Raw genomic sequence first — 16,993 nt, 5'->3', positions numbered from 1 at the left:
AATGTTTTTAACATAGTTGTCCCTGAATCGACTTAGGAGCTATAGAGCCAATAAGTAATAGTCTTGATTTTCAGACCATTGTACCGAATGGTTTTATGCTGTGCAAAGATTCAATCAGTTTGATTTGGCCATTACAAGAAGTGGGTTATTGATGTAGACAATTGCTCATGTACCCTTTACAGCTTATTTTATGTTTGTTATTACCAACGAAGAAAAAAGCCATTCAGTCATGCACTCAGTAGATGTCTGACAGTGAAGTCTAGCAAGTAAACGGGTTCATATTAGGACACATGCTAACGTTTAAATTTCAGAGATAGGACATACATTACATATTCATAATTCCTGCAAAGTTCTACAGAATTTGAGGTTGGCCCGCTCCGGGTTGGCTGCAAAAGGGACATAGCGACTAGATCTAGCATCTCAAGACAAAACGGGACAAAACTCAGCATAAAAAGTGATAAGATATTTCATCATCGCAAAGTAGGCTATAGTGTGCCGACTGCTTGAACAAAATACAAAAACAACAAAAAAGTCCGATTTGGTATATGGTCTCGGTCGTACTGCTAGGTACATTGAATTTGCAATATGGGGCGGTCTTATTATATATAGCTCTAAGGGGGCGGTCTATCCGCTAGTTTCAATATGGCGGCGATATACTGGAAAGAATTAAGATTGTATCTCGATGGTGAACCGAACCGAACAGCTCAGTGGTAAACACATAAAAACGGAGATTCATAAAAACGTGCGCTTGAACATACTCCCAAAGAGCTTAATTTACAGAGAATGCTTATTAAGTTCTACTAAGCACGCCATGTATGGGTAGTATATGATTGGTACTTCGATCCTTCTAAAAGCCTTGGTTCGGTGCACAGGCTATATCCTATATGGTGGCTAATTAATTAGTTCTTTTTTATGAAGTGCAACCTGGGGGTTGTTTCACAAAGATCCTAAGTTGAACTTATCTCTATAAAGTTGGACTTAACAATTATGGAAAGCCGTTAGCATCCTTGAAAATATTTTGTAAAAGTTTTTAAAGGCATGAAATTAATGTTGATTCCGGCAAATCATTCATATTTTCTATTATCAAGGGAGATTTCATGTTCTTGATGTGGAATTTATGAAAAGTCTAAAATACTTGAATATTTGCTTTTTAATATATTTCATTATCAGGCTACAAATCGCTGTTCATAATTTTAAAGTCAAACTTAGAGATAAGTTCAACTAAGATCTTTGTGAAACACCCTGGAGCGGCATTCTGAAAAACTGTGTGTTTAAGCTGTATTATACCGAAATTATTTCAATTGTCGTAACAAAAAAAACTTGGTCAATGTCTACAAAAAGCTATCTCAGTGTTGCTCACAATATGGTTTAAAAATCTGTGCAAAAAACAGCCGGCCTAGATGTTAAATGTTTTATATATTACCCATAATTTCAGTTTTAACATCACTTTTACATATCAGAGTTCTAATAACTGCCATTGGATACCGTGTATCCATGGGGATTTATGGTAAATCTATATTCCTGATTAGCCCTAGTAACCAGTAAAAGGCCTCAGTTTCAAAAATGATGTTATGTTTTATGTTTGATTGGCAAAACAGAAAGCAAGAAAAAGTAATGGGTAATATCATGATGTAACGCATTTCTTTCCCTTCCACTTTTTGTTTGTCTCCCCTATTTCATTTTATCAGTCTGTTGAGTTTGTATATAATTGTGATTGAATGATATAAAGTAATAAAATGCCTCGTATGAGGAAAAGAGAGGGAGAAAAGTAAAAGTTCTGTTTTTCATAAAGAAGTTGTGATGTGCCAGCACTCGGGGACTTATTATATAGGCCCATAGTAAATTAGTAATTGTTATCAAAATCTTTATTTTTCTTCTTACGCAATGACATTTAAGTTTGTCTCTGTTTTTTTTTCTTCTTTATTTCTTTCTTTTTTATTGGGGTAAACGTCACTCCAGGGGGCGTCGTTTCACAAAACTAGTCATCAGTGACAAATGACAGTGTTTTTGTTATAAGCTACGGAAATCCTTGCTTCTGATTGGTTATCAACATCTTTTTCACTTATTTTTGTCATTTGTGAAACAGTGAATCCTATCAATATTATTGTTGGTGGCAAATACGGATCAGGTGTATCGTGTCTTTGGCACTTTATTATTCTACGGAAGTGCCTATTAGTGATTTCACCCTGACAAGGTTCTCTCTGATGTGTCGACGCTCACCTATACTCGCGACGTGGACAAAACAAACTTACAACACGCAACTGCAACTACTGACTGTCGAAGCTCCGTATTTTCCAAGAATTTAATCTAACACTTGACTGTGAAGGAAAGCTCGTCATAATGTCATCGCCAGGAAAACCAGATTTAAAAGCTGGACATGCTCCTGCAGGTAGGAATTTGTTATTCTACAACATGGTGAAACAAACATGTCGAATAGGAAATAAACAGCTTGTAGACCTATTCAAATTGTGTGACCTCGAGCCTCGAGGCTGGGCGAGGCCCGAGGGTTGGGTTGATGTGGGCTCGGGTCGGCTCGGGTAGGGTCTGGGTGTGGGAAGCGATGGCGGTGCAGCCCAGCTCACCCATCATTTGTCAAATAAATATACTTATTACCTGATCTATCGACTACTGGGCAAATGTAGTCAGTTCTGCAATCCAATTTTCAAGTCTACCTTCATTCTTCTCTCTATTGTGAAAGTTTGTATACATTTTGGGTGGATGTCGCAGAACGGCAAGTTCAAACAAAGATCAGCAATGCGTGACATTTTCATGATTCGGCGCACAAGTGCGCTTGCGAGGGTATAACACACGTATAAGGTTTTTTTTTTTTTTTTAAATCTAGCGCGCGTCGTGCGTGAGAACGTTTTCAGACCCTCAAAATGTTTGACGTCACGCCTAATGCGTGACACTTGGTAGCTCTGATGTGCGTGCGCCATTTTAGAAGTGTTGTCATCATGGCACCAATCATGGTCATTGTCATGCTACCTGGTGTCTTGGTGATATTGAAATATGAATGATATTAATATCACTAAGCCTTAATTGGCACCCATTTACCTGCACATAGACCTATATGGATCCGCCAAACCTTGCAAACTTTATGTACTTTGTAGCTCCAAGTCCAAGTTCGCTGCAGATGCAGGACTCTTCTTTTACTTGTGCAAAACACCTTGATTCTGAAATTGGTCAAGAATATAACCAAAAATATATGCAATTTACATTACAAAAATGTTGACCTCTGATTAGAGTTGGCAATGTTGTTTCTGCTACACAGGTAATAAAGTGAAAATGCCTGATATTGCATTGCCAAGTTGATGCTTTAGTACAACAATAGTGATTAGTGTAGATAGGTGCCCGCAGCTTAGAGAGTGTCATGAAGAGGAGGAAGAGAACATGCACAAGAATAGTTGAATGTATGTATAGGTTGCATTATTTGTGATACTGTCAATATCGTGAATACTAATGTCTGCATAACAGACAGGACACCTGTGTGAATTTCATCAGTACTAAGTATACATTCAGTGACTATCTACAAAAAAGTGGAAACCTGCATTGACTCTACAATAATGCATACATAAACTGATCCACTATTGTAATCAATTAACTTTCTGTCAAATCTACCTGGGCTTTGTTTCACAAAACCATCATAAGATTGACCAACATCACATCTAGGTTTTGAGATGTTGAATACGCTTAATTGTTCCAGTTTGCTTGACTCGCACATGCATAGATTTTGAAATTATGTGGGTGGCATCTCAATGTAGGGCATTTTAACCTTAAAAATAAAGTGGGCCATTCCATGAGAAGAAGGACATGACATCAAAAAAAAGAAATGTACCTCTTATGTTAATTTTTTGATTTATCACTAACCTTATGCCATGGATGTTCATAAAACATTAGGGCCTTTCAAATTCAATACAATTTATTTTTCATTTTTGTTGATTTCCTAAGATCTCAAACCATCATCAAAAACGTACATGTGGGACTGTAGATGAAAAAAAAACAATTTATTGCAGATTACACAGGATTCTTGTAATATTTTTTCCTGAAAATTTCGCTAAATTGAAAAAGATGAATATATTTCCATATTCTAAGCCTTTTCTAAGGGGTCCAGGGATATTTAATCTATTACATAGGGGTGAAAATGGCCTCCGGACAAAATGTAACGCGAGTTACCGTAACGTGAGTTACCGACATATTTGCTTCCTGCATTTTACTGGTCCATTGTTTCTTATCTTTAATATTGTGATCTTATGCTAGTAAGTCTCAACCTACTATCAACGTAGGAAAGATTTTGTCAAGATTGTCTAGTATGAGGAGACTTTGCCAAAAGAGGGTCTCATAGAATTGACCATGTCCTTTTTTTGTAACGCGAGTTACCAAAATTCAATAATCCAAGAATCTAAAAATGTTTGTTCTTCAATTTTCTTTTTTGTTTCATTCAGTTGTTCTATATCTACCCTGTCCATGTTTGAAAAAAGTATCTTGCAGATCCTAGCAGTTCTAAAGATATAGGCACATTATCGTGTCAATGTACCCATTAGGTGTAACGCGAGTTACCATGGAATGGCCCAAGTACAGTAAAACCTTGCAATAACAATTACATTTGGACCAAGGATATTACCTCTTTATATTGCAACCATGCTATATCAGGACTAAAAAGCAATATAATAAAAAAATAGAGGGATTAACATGTTTTATAACAATGAGTTTGTTATAACCATTCAGTGGAACAAGAATATGTTTACAGTAGGCTTACAGTTGCACCATGTGAGAGAGAGGGGGGAAGGATTGGGGAGTCTTGAAAGGGACTGTTGGTAGTCTTGAAAAAGACTGTTGGTAATCTTTCTTTAGCTTATAGTTGTAAGCCTACTGTATATCTACATCACCTTGCAAGCCGATACTTATAAGCAGCATCAAAGAATATGTTTGTTATTTGTGTTTTTCAGTGAAGGTAGGAGGAGTGAGGATACCTGGGAAGGTCCATCATGATAAGGCTGTTAAGGAACCTGACGTTGAAGATGAGGAATACGAGGAAACAACTGGAAAAAGGTAGGAAAATTCTCATCATGTCAGGATTGATTGATTCATATTCCTCTCTTTGATATGTACATCGCCACCCCCCCCCCCCCTTTAATGTATGGGGCTGGCTTCTACAAAGAATATGTGTTGCTTTAAATCAAATCCTATGCATCATGATCTATTGTATGATCTTATCTGAAGTTGATGCTATAATGATACTCCTTTAACTAGAACATCATAAACTTTGCTTCAAAGCATAATTATTCAATTACATTACAGTATAGCAGTCGCAATGTTATTATATAAGAATTTAGAATATTTGCAGTACAAAATGTCAATTTGTAATATTTGTAATACAAGTGACCTTATAGTTACAAAATAAAATGAAAAAAATTGAATAGAATATGTATGGCAGAGCTTAGCTGGTGATAAGCCAAAAGCAGATGCTTAGACGGATAAGAATATCAAACAGCCATCAAGGGAACTAAAATGATTGTTACAGCTGTTAATCAGAGTGCAAACATTGTCATTATAAATATGTCAATGAAAATAATCTCATACTGTACATGTATATTGAAGGATACCACAAGGCTAATAACTCAGATACACCGCCAAACCAATACCAAACTGACCGATTCTTGGCTATTCCAAGAAACTGCAACTTTACTCAGTTTATTGTCGGTCTCATGTTGGTCTCGTCTGTGTGACCGAGACTGAGGTATGATTGATATTGTCTTTATAATGTAGTACTGTGAATAAAGCTGTGTTGCATTGATACTGAAATTCTCAAGGTAGAGAGTATTTATACTTTAGCCTCTACTTGTAATTGATTCGTCATGATATCATACCTTGATAGCATGCATTTGATTTCTTGTTTCTCTGTATTTCTTTTTTTCTCTCAGCCCTCCCACTAATGATGTGAAAGTACTCATATCTGGAGCGCCTTCGCATGGTAACAAGGATTTCCCGCCCGAGGCCATCAAGACGTTCCATGAGAAACCAGTGCCAACACATCAGAAGAACGTAGCCAGTAAACCTGTCAATGTGGTACAACAACCAAGGAAGAACTAGGAAATCAAACCAAACAAAATAAGTGCAAATACGAGACGGGGCTGTGTTGGGATCCATGTCATCATGAAGTCAGTTGATGAGAAATCTTGGTTTAGAGGCATTTCAGAAAGCAGTTTCCAAATAAGGTTACTTGTATGATGCCTGGAAAAGAAAAGAAGGTTGCATAATTAAAGAAATCATGCTGAAATATCAGACAAAAAGTTCATCAAAGTTGAAATACAGAGTTTGATAGATATTTTCGAGATACCTAAATATTTTTGTTTAGTGTGGAACACACATATGTTGAAATCATTTGATGGTTTTTAAATAAATTATAATGTTAGTTTTATTGTTGGATATTCCACATCTTTTTGAAAGAATGAATAAGTAGTACTGGGTATAGACTAAAAGAAATTGAGGATTATAGATTTTAAGATTAAATTGATCCTTATTTTCAAAATTACTTTTGTTTTCTTTTTATGTGGAATGCAATTCAAAACTTACTAAAGTGCAATTAAGTTTTTTATTTCAGGAATTGTGAAGAATGTAGCCTTGTAGTGACTTGACTTTGCACAATTCAAATTGACAGATCACAGCATGCTCTGTCCTGATGAAGAGAGATATCTTATCCAAAGACCTGTTCAAGAAAACTAACAATGTTAAGTAGAGACAACTCATGAAAGTCATCTGCAATCGTTTCCTATTTTCATGAATTTTAATTCATTGACTTATTATTTAACACATTGTGATGATTTTTCCTAATTCTTTAATGGCACGATAACAGGCAACAACAAAACAAATGAATAAATGTAGCCATTTAGATTTAGCAGGTGAAAGCATGAAATTAAACAATTCAAGAGAAAAAATATAAAGCCAGTTTTCAAATATTGATAACAATGGAAGTAAATTTCTTTTATAGATGTAATGATTTAAACAGAAATCTATTATTTTGATGTAATTGTAAGATGAGAAGCATCATCATAGTCATTAAAAGGTTTAGTATGTCAGGCATTCAGCAAGGGTATTATTTCAACTTTGTTTGAAATTATCATGGTATGTGTGACTTAATCTATGACTCTAAATTTTGAACAGAATTCTTTGCGAACTCCTGGTTAACAAGAAAATGAAAGCACCTGCTGCATATTGTGAAGTAAATGCCCTGAGCTAGTTTCTTGAAAGCATTGCACATGTATGGTGGTGGCTTTATAATGTTCTTGAACTTAGGCAAACTGGTCCCATATGTTCAGTATATGTTTTGATGATTATCAGCATACAATGCAGAATGCACAATATATTGTATATTATATTGCTAAAGTGGTTACCTTATATTTCTGTCTATTTCCAGTTGCTCTACTCTTAAATTTCTACCAGTATTACGATTATCTTTACCAGGTAATTTTCTAATTTCTACCTTGAATGAATGGATTGTATTAAGCCTACAGCTATCATTGCCAATCACACAAAAGATAGTACTTGACATATACTAGAAATTATGGTAAACTTGTTACTTAATTGATGAACAAATAATTTGAGATGACTTCAAATTAAAAAGGGAAATTATGTATGTTTATTTTATGATTTTATAGATTTTTTTTATCTCGATTGACCAAATCATTTAGATGCTTTTGAAATTTTAGAATAAAAGTAAATATATTCATACGGTACCTTACTGTATTTTTTTGCTTTTCCCTTTTAAACAATAGAAAGACTAAAGGTCGTTGCTTTATTTGTTCCTTAATCCTTATTGTTAAGTACTTAATTTTTGTTAAAGGGCATCTAGACTGATCTGGAAAAAAACCTTAAATTCTTATATTTAGAATGGAACTTTAGACTTGATTTTAAATCTTAAAAGAGATGTTTAAAAAAGGATAAAGTTCTTTTGAAAAAGATTTTTTTTTCTTCTGTTAGTATTATCCTACTTGAAATCATTAAAACTCATTTTTATTTCAGCATTTAATAAAAAAATTCTGGGATTAAATGTTCTGTATTCAGTTTTATGATTGTTTTTGATTAATAGTCACATACCGGTAGTAATCATTTCTAACCAAATTGTATGCTTGGAAAATACAGTACGCCTGTAATGACAGATAGGCATTTCAATTATATTTTACTTTGAATTTCTTGCCTGTGTGTTATGTTGATGCACATAACCACTAAATATGAGGTTATTATATCGTTGGCATAGATTAACAATTTTTCTTATAGGGCAAGTCCAATCTTTGAGAGTTATTAAAACTTATCAGATGAGTATATTCTACCTTAAAAAGGCTATTCCAGCAGCGAATTTGATTCACAATATAGCTTACAAAAAGAATGTAGAGAGAGAAGAGTTTATTAAAGCAATCCAACGGTAGCTGGATTTATTAGATCTGGGGGGTGTTTCACAAAGATTCTAAGTCAAACTTAACTCTAAGTTGGACTTAAATATTATGAAGAGCCATTTGTAGCCTTATAGTGAAATGTATTCAAAAGCAAAAATTTAATTATTTTAGACTTTTCATAAATTCCACATCAAGAACATGAAACCTCCCATGATAATAGAAAATATGAATGATTTAAATCAACAATTTATGCCTTTTAAAATAACTTGTACAAAATATTTTTCAAGGATACTAATGGCTTTCCATAATTGTTAAGTCCAACTTAGAGATAAGTTCAACTTAGGATCTTTGTGAAACACCCCCCTTGATTTATTAGATAGTTCATGTATTTTACGGTTTATTTTTTTTCCAATCCTCTCTACATTCCATTCAATCTGTGTTTATATTAAGCTTGATATTAGCTGTCCATTGTGTGGCTTTAATTACTCCAAGTAGCTCATTAAAACCAGATGGTTGGTACATTGCATGTAAAGCCATCATATCCTCAAAACATTGTTTTGTCAATTGTTCAATCTGTAGCTTGTCAATGCAATTCTATGGTTTCAATAAAGACTCTATTGAGATACAAAACTGGTATGTGTTGTAGGATATATGTATCTAATTTTATTTTTGGTGCATTTGTTTACATTTGTGCCAAACTTAGAATTGACTTTAGAAAGAGGGAGGTGTCAGGAAGAGAGTGGGGGGGGGGGGGGGAGAGAGAGTGTGTGGGAGAGGAAGAGAAACATTTCTCCTTTCTATTATTAATAATTTATTTTATTTTTCAGGAGACATGATAAATACCAAATTGGTCCGAGAAAGTCTTGTTGAATGTAGAGGTGTTGTTCAGTGGATAAATCTCATGGCTGTGACTCACAAGGTATGGGGGTTTGAATCCCTGCTATATCATTTGGCAAGACAATAATATTCCTTTGCCAGCCACACTGGACGGAGGTATAGTAAGTGGTTACCTGGTAGGATTTATTTCTGGAATGCACTTGCTGAAAGCTTAGTTAATAATATATTCAAAATCTTTGATTTTTTGGATAAGCATAAAGATGCTCATTCATATGATCCAAATTGAAGAAAATGTAAAAAACAAAAGTGCTGTGATAGAGTCAATGTAAGAGTGTTATAATTGTTACATGAACAAAATATAAAGTGCCTCTTCATATATCTCCTAGATCTGATGTGTGGTATAACACTGTCTCTTCACAAGGTATAGAGGCCCTTTCTAAAATTATAGGGGCACTTCCTAAAATTATAGGGGCACTTTCTCAGGCGCGGATCCAGGATTTTCCAATAGGGGGGGGGGGGCCGGAAATTCGAAATTCGCGCAGACCGTTATTTAAACTTACCAATACTGACATAAGGTCATATTAGAAGCACTGTACTTTAATAGTGTACTGGTACCTACAAACGGGCACAATTATTTTGGAAAGGGGACATGCTCACGTCACATCTCTTGTCCGATATCAACATTCCCCGTTTTCAAGTTATGCTCGCGCGCAATTTTTTTACATTTCCATCAGTGGGGGCTGAAGCCTCTTGCCCCAATATCTATTTCCTGGTTTAATAATTTGGCGAGTGAGCGAAGCGAGTTAGCGGAAATTTCAGCTTATGTAAGTTGTGAAAAGTGTTAATTGTCACCAAAATATACGAGATAAGATATAACAAATGCATATTGGTAATTTTTAAATTTTCGGGGAAAGAGAGGCTGCAACCCCATCCCGCATTAACTGCAGGTGTTTTGAAATCAAATCAGACTCCCAAAAAAAGTATTAACCAAAACGCACGAATCCAGTTTCAAAAATCCAAAAAATGTCAGCTTCAGAGGGGGGCACATCACCCCTCAGACTCCCTCTAAAAGTATTAACCGAATCGCACGAATCTAGGTAAAAAAAAAAATCAGCTTCAGAGCTAGAGAGGACCCCCCCCCCACACACACACACACACACACACACCCCCTGTGCGCGCAAGCGTGAAATTAAAGCTGGCGCTAATGTGTAAGCAGGGGCGGCGGAGCTATTTCCGAAGTGGAAAGCACCAACAAAAAAGGGCACCTACCAAGCGAAATCTCAAAGCGAAAATATACATTTTTTTAAACATTGGTATATATCCTTTCATTGTGATTCCATTATCAGGGACGATCTCAATATTTGTTTTTCTTTATTTATCATACAAGATATTGCTTAAGCATCACACTTTCGGCTTGGTGTGATTGTCTGAATATTCATTTGCGAGCGAGCAAAGCGAGCGAGAAAAAAATTTAAGATCTGTGAGGTCGCAGAGCGAAAAATTACATCTTATAAAGAGGAAAAAAACCAAATCATGATGGGGTTATAAGCATCACGGAAGACTGAAAAAAACATTTGTTTTAAAGTGACATTTAATTGTATCATCTATAAATGCGAGCGAGCGAGCTTCAGGGGAAATTACTCTTAGTCGCTTTAAATTAGGTGCAAGACTAATGATGAGCAGGTTAGGGGGCATGTTCCCCCCGTGCCCCCCCCCCCCCGTGCCTACGTGCCTGATGATGAGAGGTTAAGTGGACACATATCGAAAGGGATAAAGACACTTATTAGAAAAGAAAAGGAGCATGTGTCAAGGTACAAAGAGTAATTATCAAAGGTTCAAACGGGGCACTTCTTACACCTGAAAGAGGCACTCACCAGAAATGAGAAAGGGCACTTATGAGTATGGGAAATGGGCATTTGTGGACGGAAACGGGGCATCCATCAGAAATTGATTTATCAGAGGTGAAAAGGGGATAGGTCCCTTATTAGAAAGGAAAAGGGGCACGATTCAAAATAAAAGGGCAGTTAGCAAAGGTGAAAATGGGAAACATCAAAATGTAAATCTAATACCATTATGGTAGATATTAAGACATTGATAGACGTACGCGTAACGCATGCCACACACAGAAAAATGAGAAGAAAAGAAAGAATAATGTTTTTAAAAAAGAAGATAGAGGAAAAGGAGAGAGACAGAGAGAGGGAGAGAAAGAAAGAAAGAAGAAAGGAAGAACATGCAAGACTCCCGGCAACAGCAAATTATTTACACAATTTCTTGCTGTCTGCTACCTCGAGATCACTGGAGCGAAGAAAGGTAACATAATAGCAAGAATCCCTATTCAGTGAAGGATTCATCCTTTTTATGCAGATGCTTCTTCTACCATTCTTGACCAGAAGTGCGTTTCAAACTCGATGATATGGGCATCATCCCATTGAATGTTGTGTCCAGTGTTACGGGTTTGTTTTACTACTTGCTGCCTAATCTGAGGGCTCTGTTGTGCTCTTTAAAAAGAGGACACAATAGGGGCAGCGCAATTTAAATATCAAGGAATGTATTAGAGTTTATTTCTAAAATGAAATGAAAGGGCTATTTGACTTTTAAGAGCGATAAAAACTCTAATCCATCCCTTGAAATTTAAATTGCACTGCCCCCATTCAGTGTGCCATTTTCAAAGAGCACAAAAAGGCTTCAGATTGAAGATTCCATCTCATAAAATTGTCTATAAGAGAGAAAGAGAGTTTATTTCGAGAGAAAAAATGAAATGAAAAGGCTATTTGACAAGAGCCCTTTCATTTCATTTTAGAAATAACCTCTTTTCCTCTCTTATAGACAATTTTCTCTCTTGAAAGTCAATAACCCTTTCATTTCATTTTAGAAATAACCTCTTTTTTTCTCCTAAAGACAATTTCTCTCTTGAAAAGGCTCTGCCAGGCCCCTCAAGCCCTGCCATGTTGTATGGATCCATTAGAAAGCAAAATAAGCCCACTCAATATATTAAAACGTCATAGCGATTCATCCAAATAAGAAATCCACGTAAGAGGCATTTTGAAAGTTTTAAGAAAATTCCTTCTAATTCCAGGATATTGGGTGTTATTTTTCAGGAAACTCTATTTAAACGAGTGGAAGCACTGGCGGTTCTGTTTTTTTTAAAACTGTAACAATTCTCCTTGGATCAGAATATAGACCAAAAACAAGCCTCATTATCTTCAGTATACAAGTGTCATTTCGGACCTTGCAGCTTTCATAGAAATCGCTTCTGGACCGTCAAAGAAAAAGTTTGAGAACCCCTGGTCTACGCATTATACACCTCAGGACCAACTTGACAACTTGACAAAAATTTGAGGGGGGTTCGACCCCCTCTCCCCCCCCCCCCCCCCCCCCCCCCCTGCGTACACGCCTGCATGTGCATCCCTTCCTCCTTATTCCCTTATCCATCGTTACCGTCACTACCATTTGAGTAGGGCCGCGGCAACCGGCAAAGAAAGACAACCGGCCGGCCGGTTGTCTTTCTTTCTCCCCGGCTCCTCTCTTCTTTTTCTTTCCTCTTTTTTGAACTCTCTCTCTCTTTTCTTTACTTTTTTGTTCTCTTTTCTTTTATATTCTCCTTTCCCCCCTTTTTTTTCTTCTTTTTTTTCTTCCTCTTTTTTCCTTCTCAATTTTTTTGCGCCGCCAATGGGGGGGGGGGGGGGGGGGCGCGGCCGTTTCGGCCCACCCATGGATCCTCCACTGCTTTCTGACTATCGAAATCATCCTTTTTGCATGCTCTCTTCTTGAAACAAGTCTTTTGAGGGGGAAATGAAGGATTAAATGAAAAATGGCACATCTTTGGCTCAGTAATTATAAGCAACTTCCTGTTTGGAAACTCTACCTGGAACAAGGGCAAGGTCATTGACACAGATTTACTAAAATATAGGGAACCTTTTTATCATAAGGATATATTTTTAGGTCACACGAGATGAAGAAGGGGAAACTTTACTAAAGGGGGCCACCAATTTCATCACTGGATAGAAGGGCATTTGTTTACTTACATACAAGGGGCGTTTTTTGTTATGGTATACTTTCTTGTAGATTAGGTGGCCGGGGGCAACAACTCGATCCTCTGCCCCCTCCCTATAGCTCCACCCACCCACCAGTTAAAGCTGTTGACTAGAGGACACTCTAACAATTTCATATAGTTTTATGCTTTCCGGTGGATTAAAAAGAAAAATATATCTACAAAGGGTAAACTGCATATTTGGTCAGTGTCCAAAACAAAGAGATTCGATGACATAAACAGTATGCCCTCCGATCAAAATGTGAACAGCGCCATTCGCGGACAAGATATCTATTTCGTAAACGTATACGCCATTATGTTCGGCGTGGTGGAGGTGGATCCTTTAAACTCACATATCCCTGGGCGTACGTATAGTACTGCACTGACCAGTGAATTAGCATGCAAATAATATCAGATGCATCATGTCATCTGCGCGCTGATCATACAATAATTTGTAAACAACGCTCTGTTGGAAGGAAAGTTCTATGCTACTCGTAAGTATTAACGTTATAATTTTAAGTAAAAATTTAGTCTTATTATATCTGAAATGCCCCGTTTTTATCGTTTAAATAGCCAGGCATATCTTCATATTGTCATTATTTTACCGTCGTAGACGGCAAGCTTTGTTCGCACTTCGCAGTAAGTCTGACTAGACTTTGATCGCCGCGGTCGCGGTCGGGCTAGGTACGCTGCTTTTCATCGGGAAGCTTAGGTTAGGTTGGAGCTCCCGTATGCATGATACGCCTGCCACCATAACTTGCATATAAGATTTGACTCGAAATTGAGCAAGAAATGTTAGTGTATTCTTCTATCAAGTACTCTGACTCTAGTCTTGATGTGCTATAAAGTGAGTGTGCAATGTTGAGTGTTGACTGTTGCATGTTGTTGACATTCACAATCGTGACAATTGTGCAAACAAATCAGGTTCAACTTGAGTCTACTTTATTGTTTTCATGGTCCGTTCACATCATGTGCAGAAGAATAGAGAGAGAGAGAGAGAGAGATAGAGAAAGAAGCTGATATGATATTTGGAAGAGAAAGTATGTAGATGTATTGTAGGTCTAGGAGATGATGTTACCAATTCAGAAAGTGAGAGTGATCTGAGGCCTTGGGAGACTGACTCTCTGAGCTCTCCCAATTCAGAGACTATTGTATCCAATGTTGCAGACTTGGCTTACATAAACACAAAAGCAACAAAATAATCAAGGAGCCAATTTATTAGTGCCAAATTTTTGCCTCCCTGAAGTCAGGATCCCATTGGTTTTGTGAATTGTACTTGTGTAGATCATTAATTTTTTTAAATAAAAAACAAAAGTAGACGTTCAATCAAGTAATTTTTGATTTTTAATCTGCTCATATTTTTATTTTGAGCAGAGATAATCCCTAATTTGCCGCAAATGTAAATAACTAAGGAAATTGGTATCTCAAATGGGAGATTGGCTCCCAAATAGGCTACCAAAATTATTGAAAAAAGTCTCCAAATAGAAGATGTATATATAGTCGCCCATATTGGCTGTGCGCCTCTGTCAATTTTGTAGTCCATATGAAGGGGAACCCTATGTCTGCGCACAGTAATATTTTGCTTGAAATTGACAAGAATTTTTGTATTGTATTGAAGTTATCCCTTTTATTCTACACTTAATATGTACGGTTATAGCAGTAGGGACAGATATTTTGTGTTGGTTGAGTGGTTTGTTTTATCAGAATAGTACAACTGTGCGTATGTGCAGATAAGGACGCAGTGCAAACATGGGCACTCTAGCAAAATCACTGTTTAACGATTTCTTTCTTTGTCTGTTGTGGCCAGGTGTGCCAAGTAAAAAAAAAAAAAAAAATCGTTTGTTTAATTTGCTAAAGAAATCTATTTTCTATTAATTTTATAACATTAAGATAGATACTGATAAAGAATAAAATATTCTTGGTTTATAATTAAAAGCATGATACCGGTAATAATAGTAATATCAAAAACAATTATGATGGTAATGATAATGATAATTATGATTTATAATAATGAGTATATTAGTGTTATACGTGTACCAGTATTTCAACTACAAAATGCTGAAGGTGCTGGGAGTATACATAAGAAATATAATCTATACGGTAAGTTAATTTAAATTGCAATACAGAGTAGGACTACATGAATGATATTGTGCAGGTCTATTTTTGAAAATGTACTTGTGGAAACAAAATAACCAAGTAGTGCTTGACTCCCTTGTGAAATACGTTTCCTATTCTTTATGCAGGAGCAATCGTTTGACTGAGTCTGATACTAAGACTGGGTTTAGTAAAACTTCAAGGTACATTGTTCTTCATTTTGTCAGAAAATCTGCTAAATCTGGCTGTAAAGGAAAGATCAGTATTTTTGAATTTATTAACAACAACACATCACAATAATGACAGTACATATGAACAATCATGTAATGCAAAGAATAATACTGATACATGTATACATAACACAAGAGTAATGTCGATTGAACAGTAATGGTTTTAAAACGATATTTTTTAGACATACATCTGCATACTATTAAATGTACAAAAGATATATACGTAAATATGTATATTACTATGTTTAGGTGAAGTTGTTAATGGGAACTAGAAGTTAGCACAAGTGCTAGTCGAGCCTAGTTCCATTCTTTGGCAAGATTTTTTTTCTGTTAATTTGTTTTTACATATGAATGTAAAACTTGTTTGTTTTGTATTTACATATATACAACAAAATAATACAATATCATGTAACTTTTTTTCTTTACTAAAATGAAAAAATATAAATAAAAAAGCTTAAGCGTTAAAGCATTAAAATGAAAGAAGACAAATCTTTGAAGAAATAAAATCATCAATGTGTTCATAAAAATGAAAAGGATATATTAATAAAAATAATCATACACATGTTCGTACATGCACAAATCCTGTAAAAGCTTAAGGCCGCTATAATCGTTAACAAGGAAGTGTATACTTATATAAAAGGAAGACAAGTAATATAAAAGGAAAAAACGAAGGGGGGTTGGATTGAGCCCACGTCATTTACATAGAAGGTAGGTGGAAAGATGTCTCCGAAAATATAACCTTGATGTTTTTAATCTAATTTCATCTGGCAGATCATTCCACAGCTTTGTTCCTACAAACGAAATACAAAATTGCCCTTGCGTTGTCTTACATTTTGGTTGATAAAGTAAGCCACTTTCTTTTCTCCTAGTTGCATATCTGTGCTGTATCATCTGACAATAATCCACTAAAGAGTGTGGTAAAAAACCTTTTACCAAATCATACATAAATGTTGATACAAGAAGTTCATGAAGTTGAAAAATATTTAAAATGTTTAGACTTTGAAAAAGAGCTTTGGAGTCTGTTCTAAGTGGACTGAATGTAATTGCTCTCATTGCCATTTTTTTACTTAAATATATACAATTTAGATTACTTTTGTAAGTGCTCCCCCATACTTCTACTCCATAAGAGAGGTGAGGCTGTATAAAAGCCTTATATAATAACACAAGTATATTCTTGGGAACAAAATGTCTCAGTTTAAACAGAATACCTACTTTCTTTCTTATGCATTTGTTTATTGTCTGAATATGTTCTTTCCATGAAAGGTGACAATCAATTTCAATTCCTACAAATGATGCAACAGATACCTCTTTATGAATAGCTTAGCAAACACTTTCTTTTCAGTCACTTAAAGGGGGTGGATCGCCAGTTTCCATGTGCAGAAGGCCATAATTCGCTGACACCAGACTTGGTG

The 16,993-nt window shown here is 35.8% G+C and overlaps 2 protein-coding genes across 5 annotated transcripts in view; both read left to right on the top strand.

Moving 5' to 3' along the window:
- The first annotated feature begins 2,104 nt into the window (after positions 1 to 2,104).
- LOC575396 (death-associated protein 1) lies at positions 2,105 to 8,047 on the top strand. The gene is made up of 3 exons (XM_030974556.1): positions 2,105 to 2,389; positions 4,947 to 5,049; positions 5,922 to 8,047. Exons 1-3 carry the CDS (start codon positions 2,341 to 2,343, stop codon positions 6,088 to 6,090), a joined length of 321 nt encoding a protein of 106 aa, XP_030830416.1. The 5' UTR covers positions 2,105 to 2,340; the 3' UTR covers positions 6,091 to 8,047.
- Positions 8,048 to 13,652: 5,605 nt separating this feature from the next.
- The window catches only part of LOC754234 (ankyrin-1), a 31,249-nt gene continuing 27,908 nt past the window's right edge, over positions 13,653 to 16,993 (top strand). For all 4 annotated transcript variants that reach the window (XM_030974126.1, XM_030974125.1, XM_030974124.1 and 1 more), the window contains exon 1: positions 13,653 to 13,751. The gene's annotated coding sequence lies outside the window, so the exon portion shown is untranslated. The remainder of the gene's footprint in view (positions 13,752 to 16,993) is intronic.

Source organism: Strongylocentrotus purpuratus, unplaced genomic scaffold (genome assembly GCF_000002235.5).
Source record: "Strongylocentrotus purpuratus isolate Spur 01 unplaced genomic scaffold, Spur_5.0 spur5_scaffold_7, whole genome shotgun sequence".
In the NCBI taxonomy this organism is placed as follows: domain Eukaryota; kingdom Metazoa; phylum Echinodermata; class Echinoidea; order Camarodonta; family Strongylocentrotidae; genus Strongylocentrotus; species Strongylocentrotus purpuratus.
Note: the sequence above shows the minus strand (reverse complement) of the source record. Positions and strands in the feature narration are given on the sequence as shown.

Excerpts from the sequence above, each read along its gene's own strand:
- LOC575396 (XM_030974556.1), top strand. The coding sequence starts at position 2,341 with ATGTCATCGCCAGGAAAACCAGATTTAAAAGCTGGACATGCTCCTGCA. Across the intron at positions 2,390-4,946 it reads AGCTGGACATGCTCCTGCAG|TGAAGGTAGGAGGAGTGAGG; the intron begins GTAGGAATTTGT and ends TGTGTTTTTCAG. Across the intron at positions 5,050-5,921 it reads GAGGAAACAACTGGAAAAAG|CCCTCCCACTAATGATGTGA; the intron begins GTAGGAAAATTC and ends TTTTTCTCTCAG.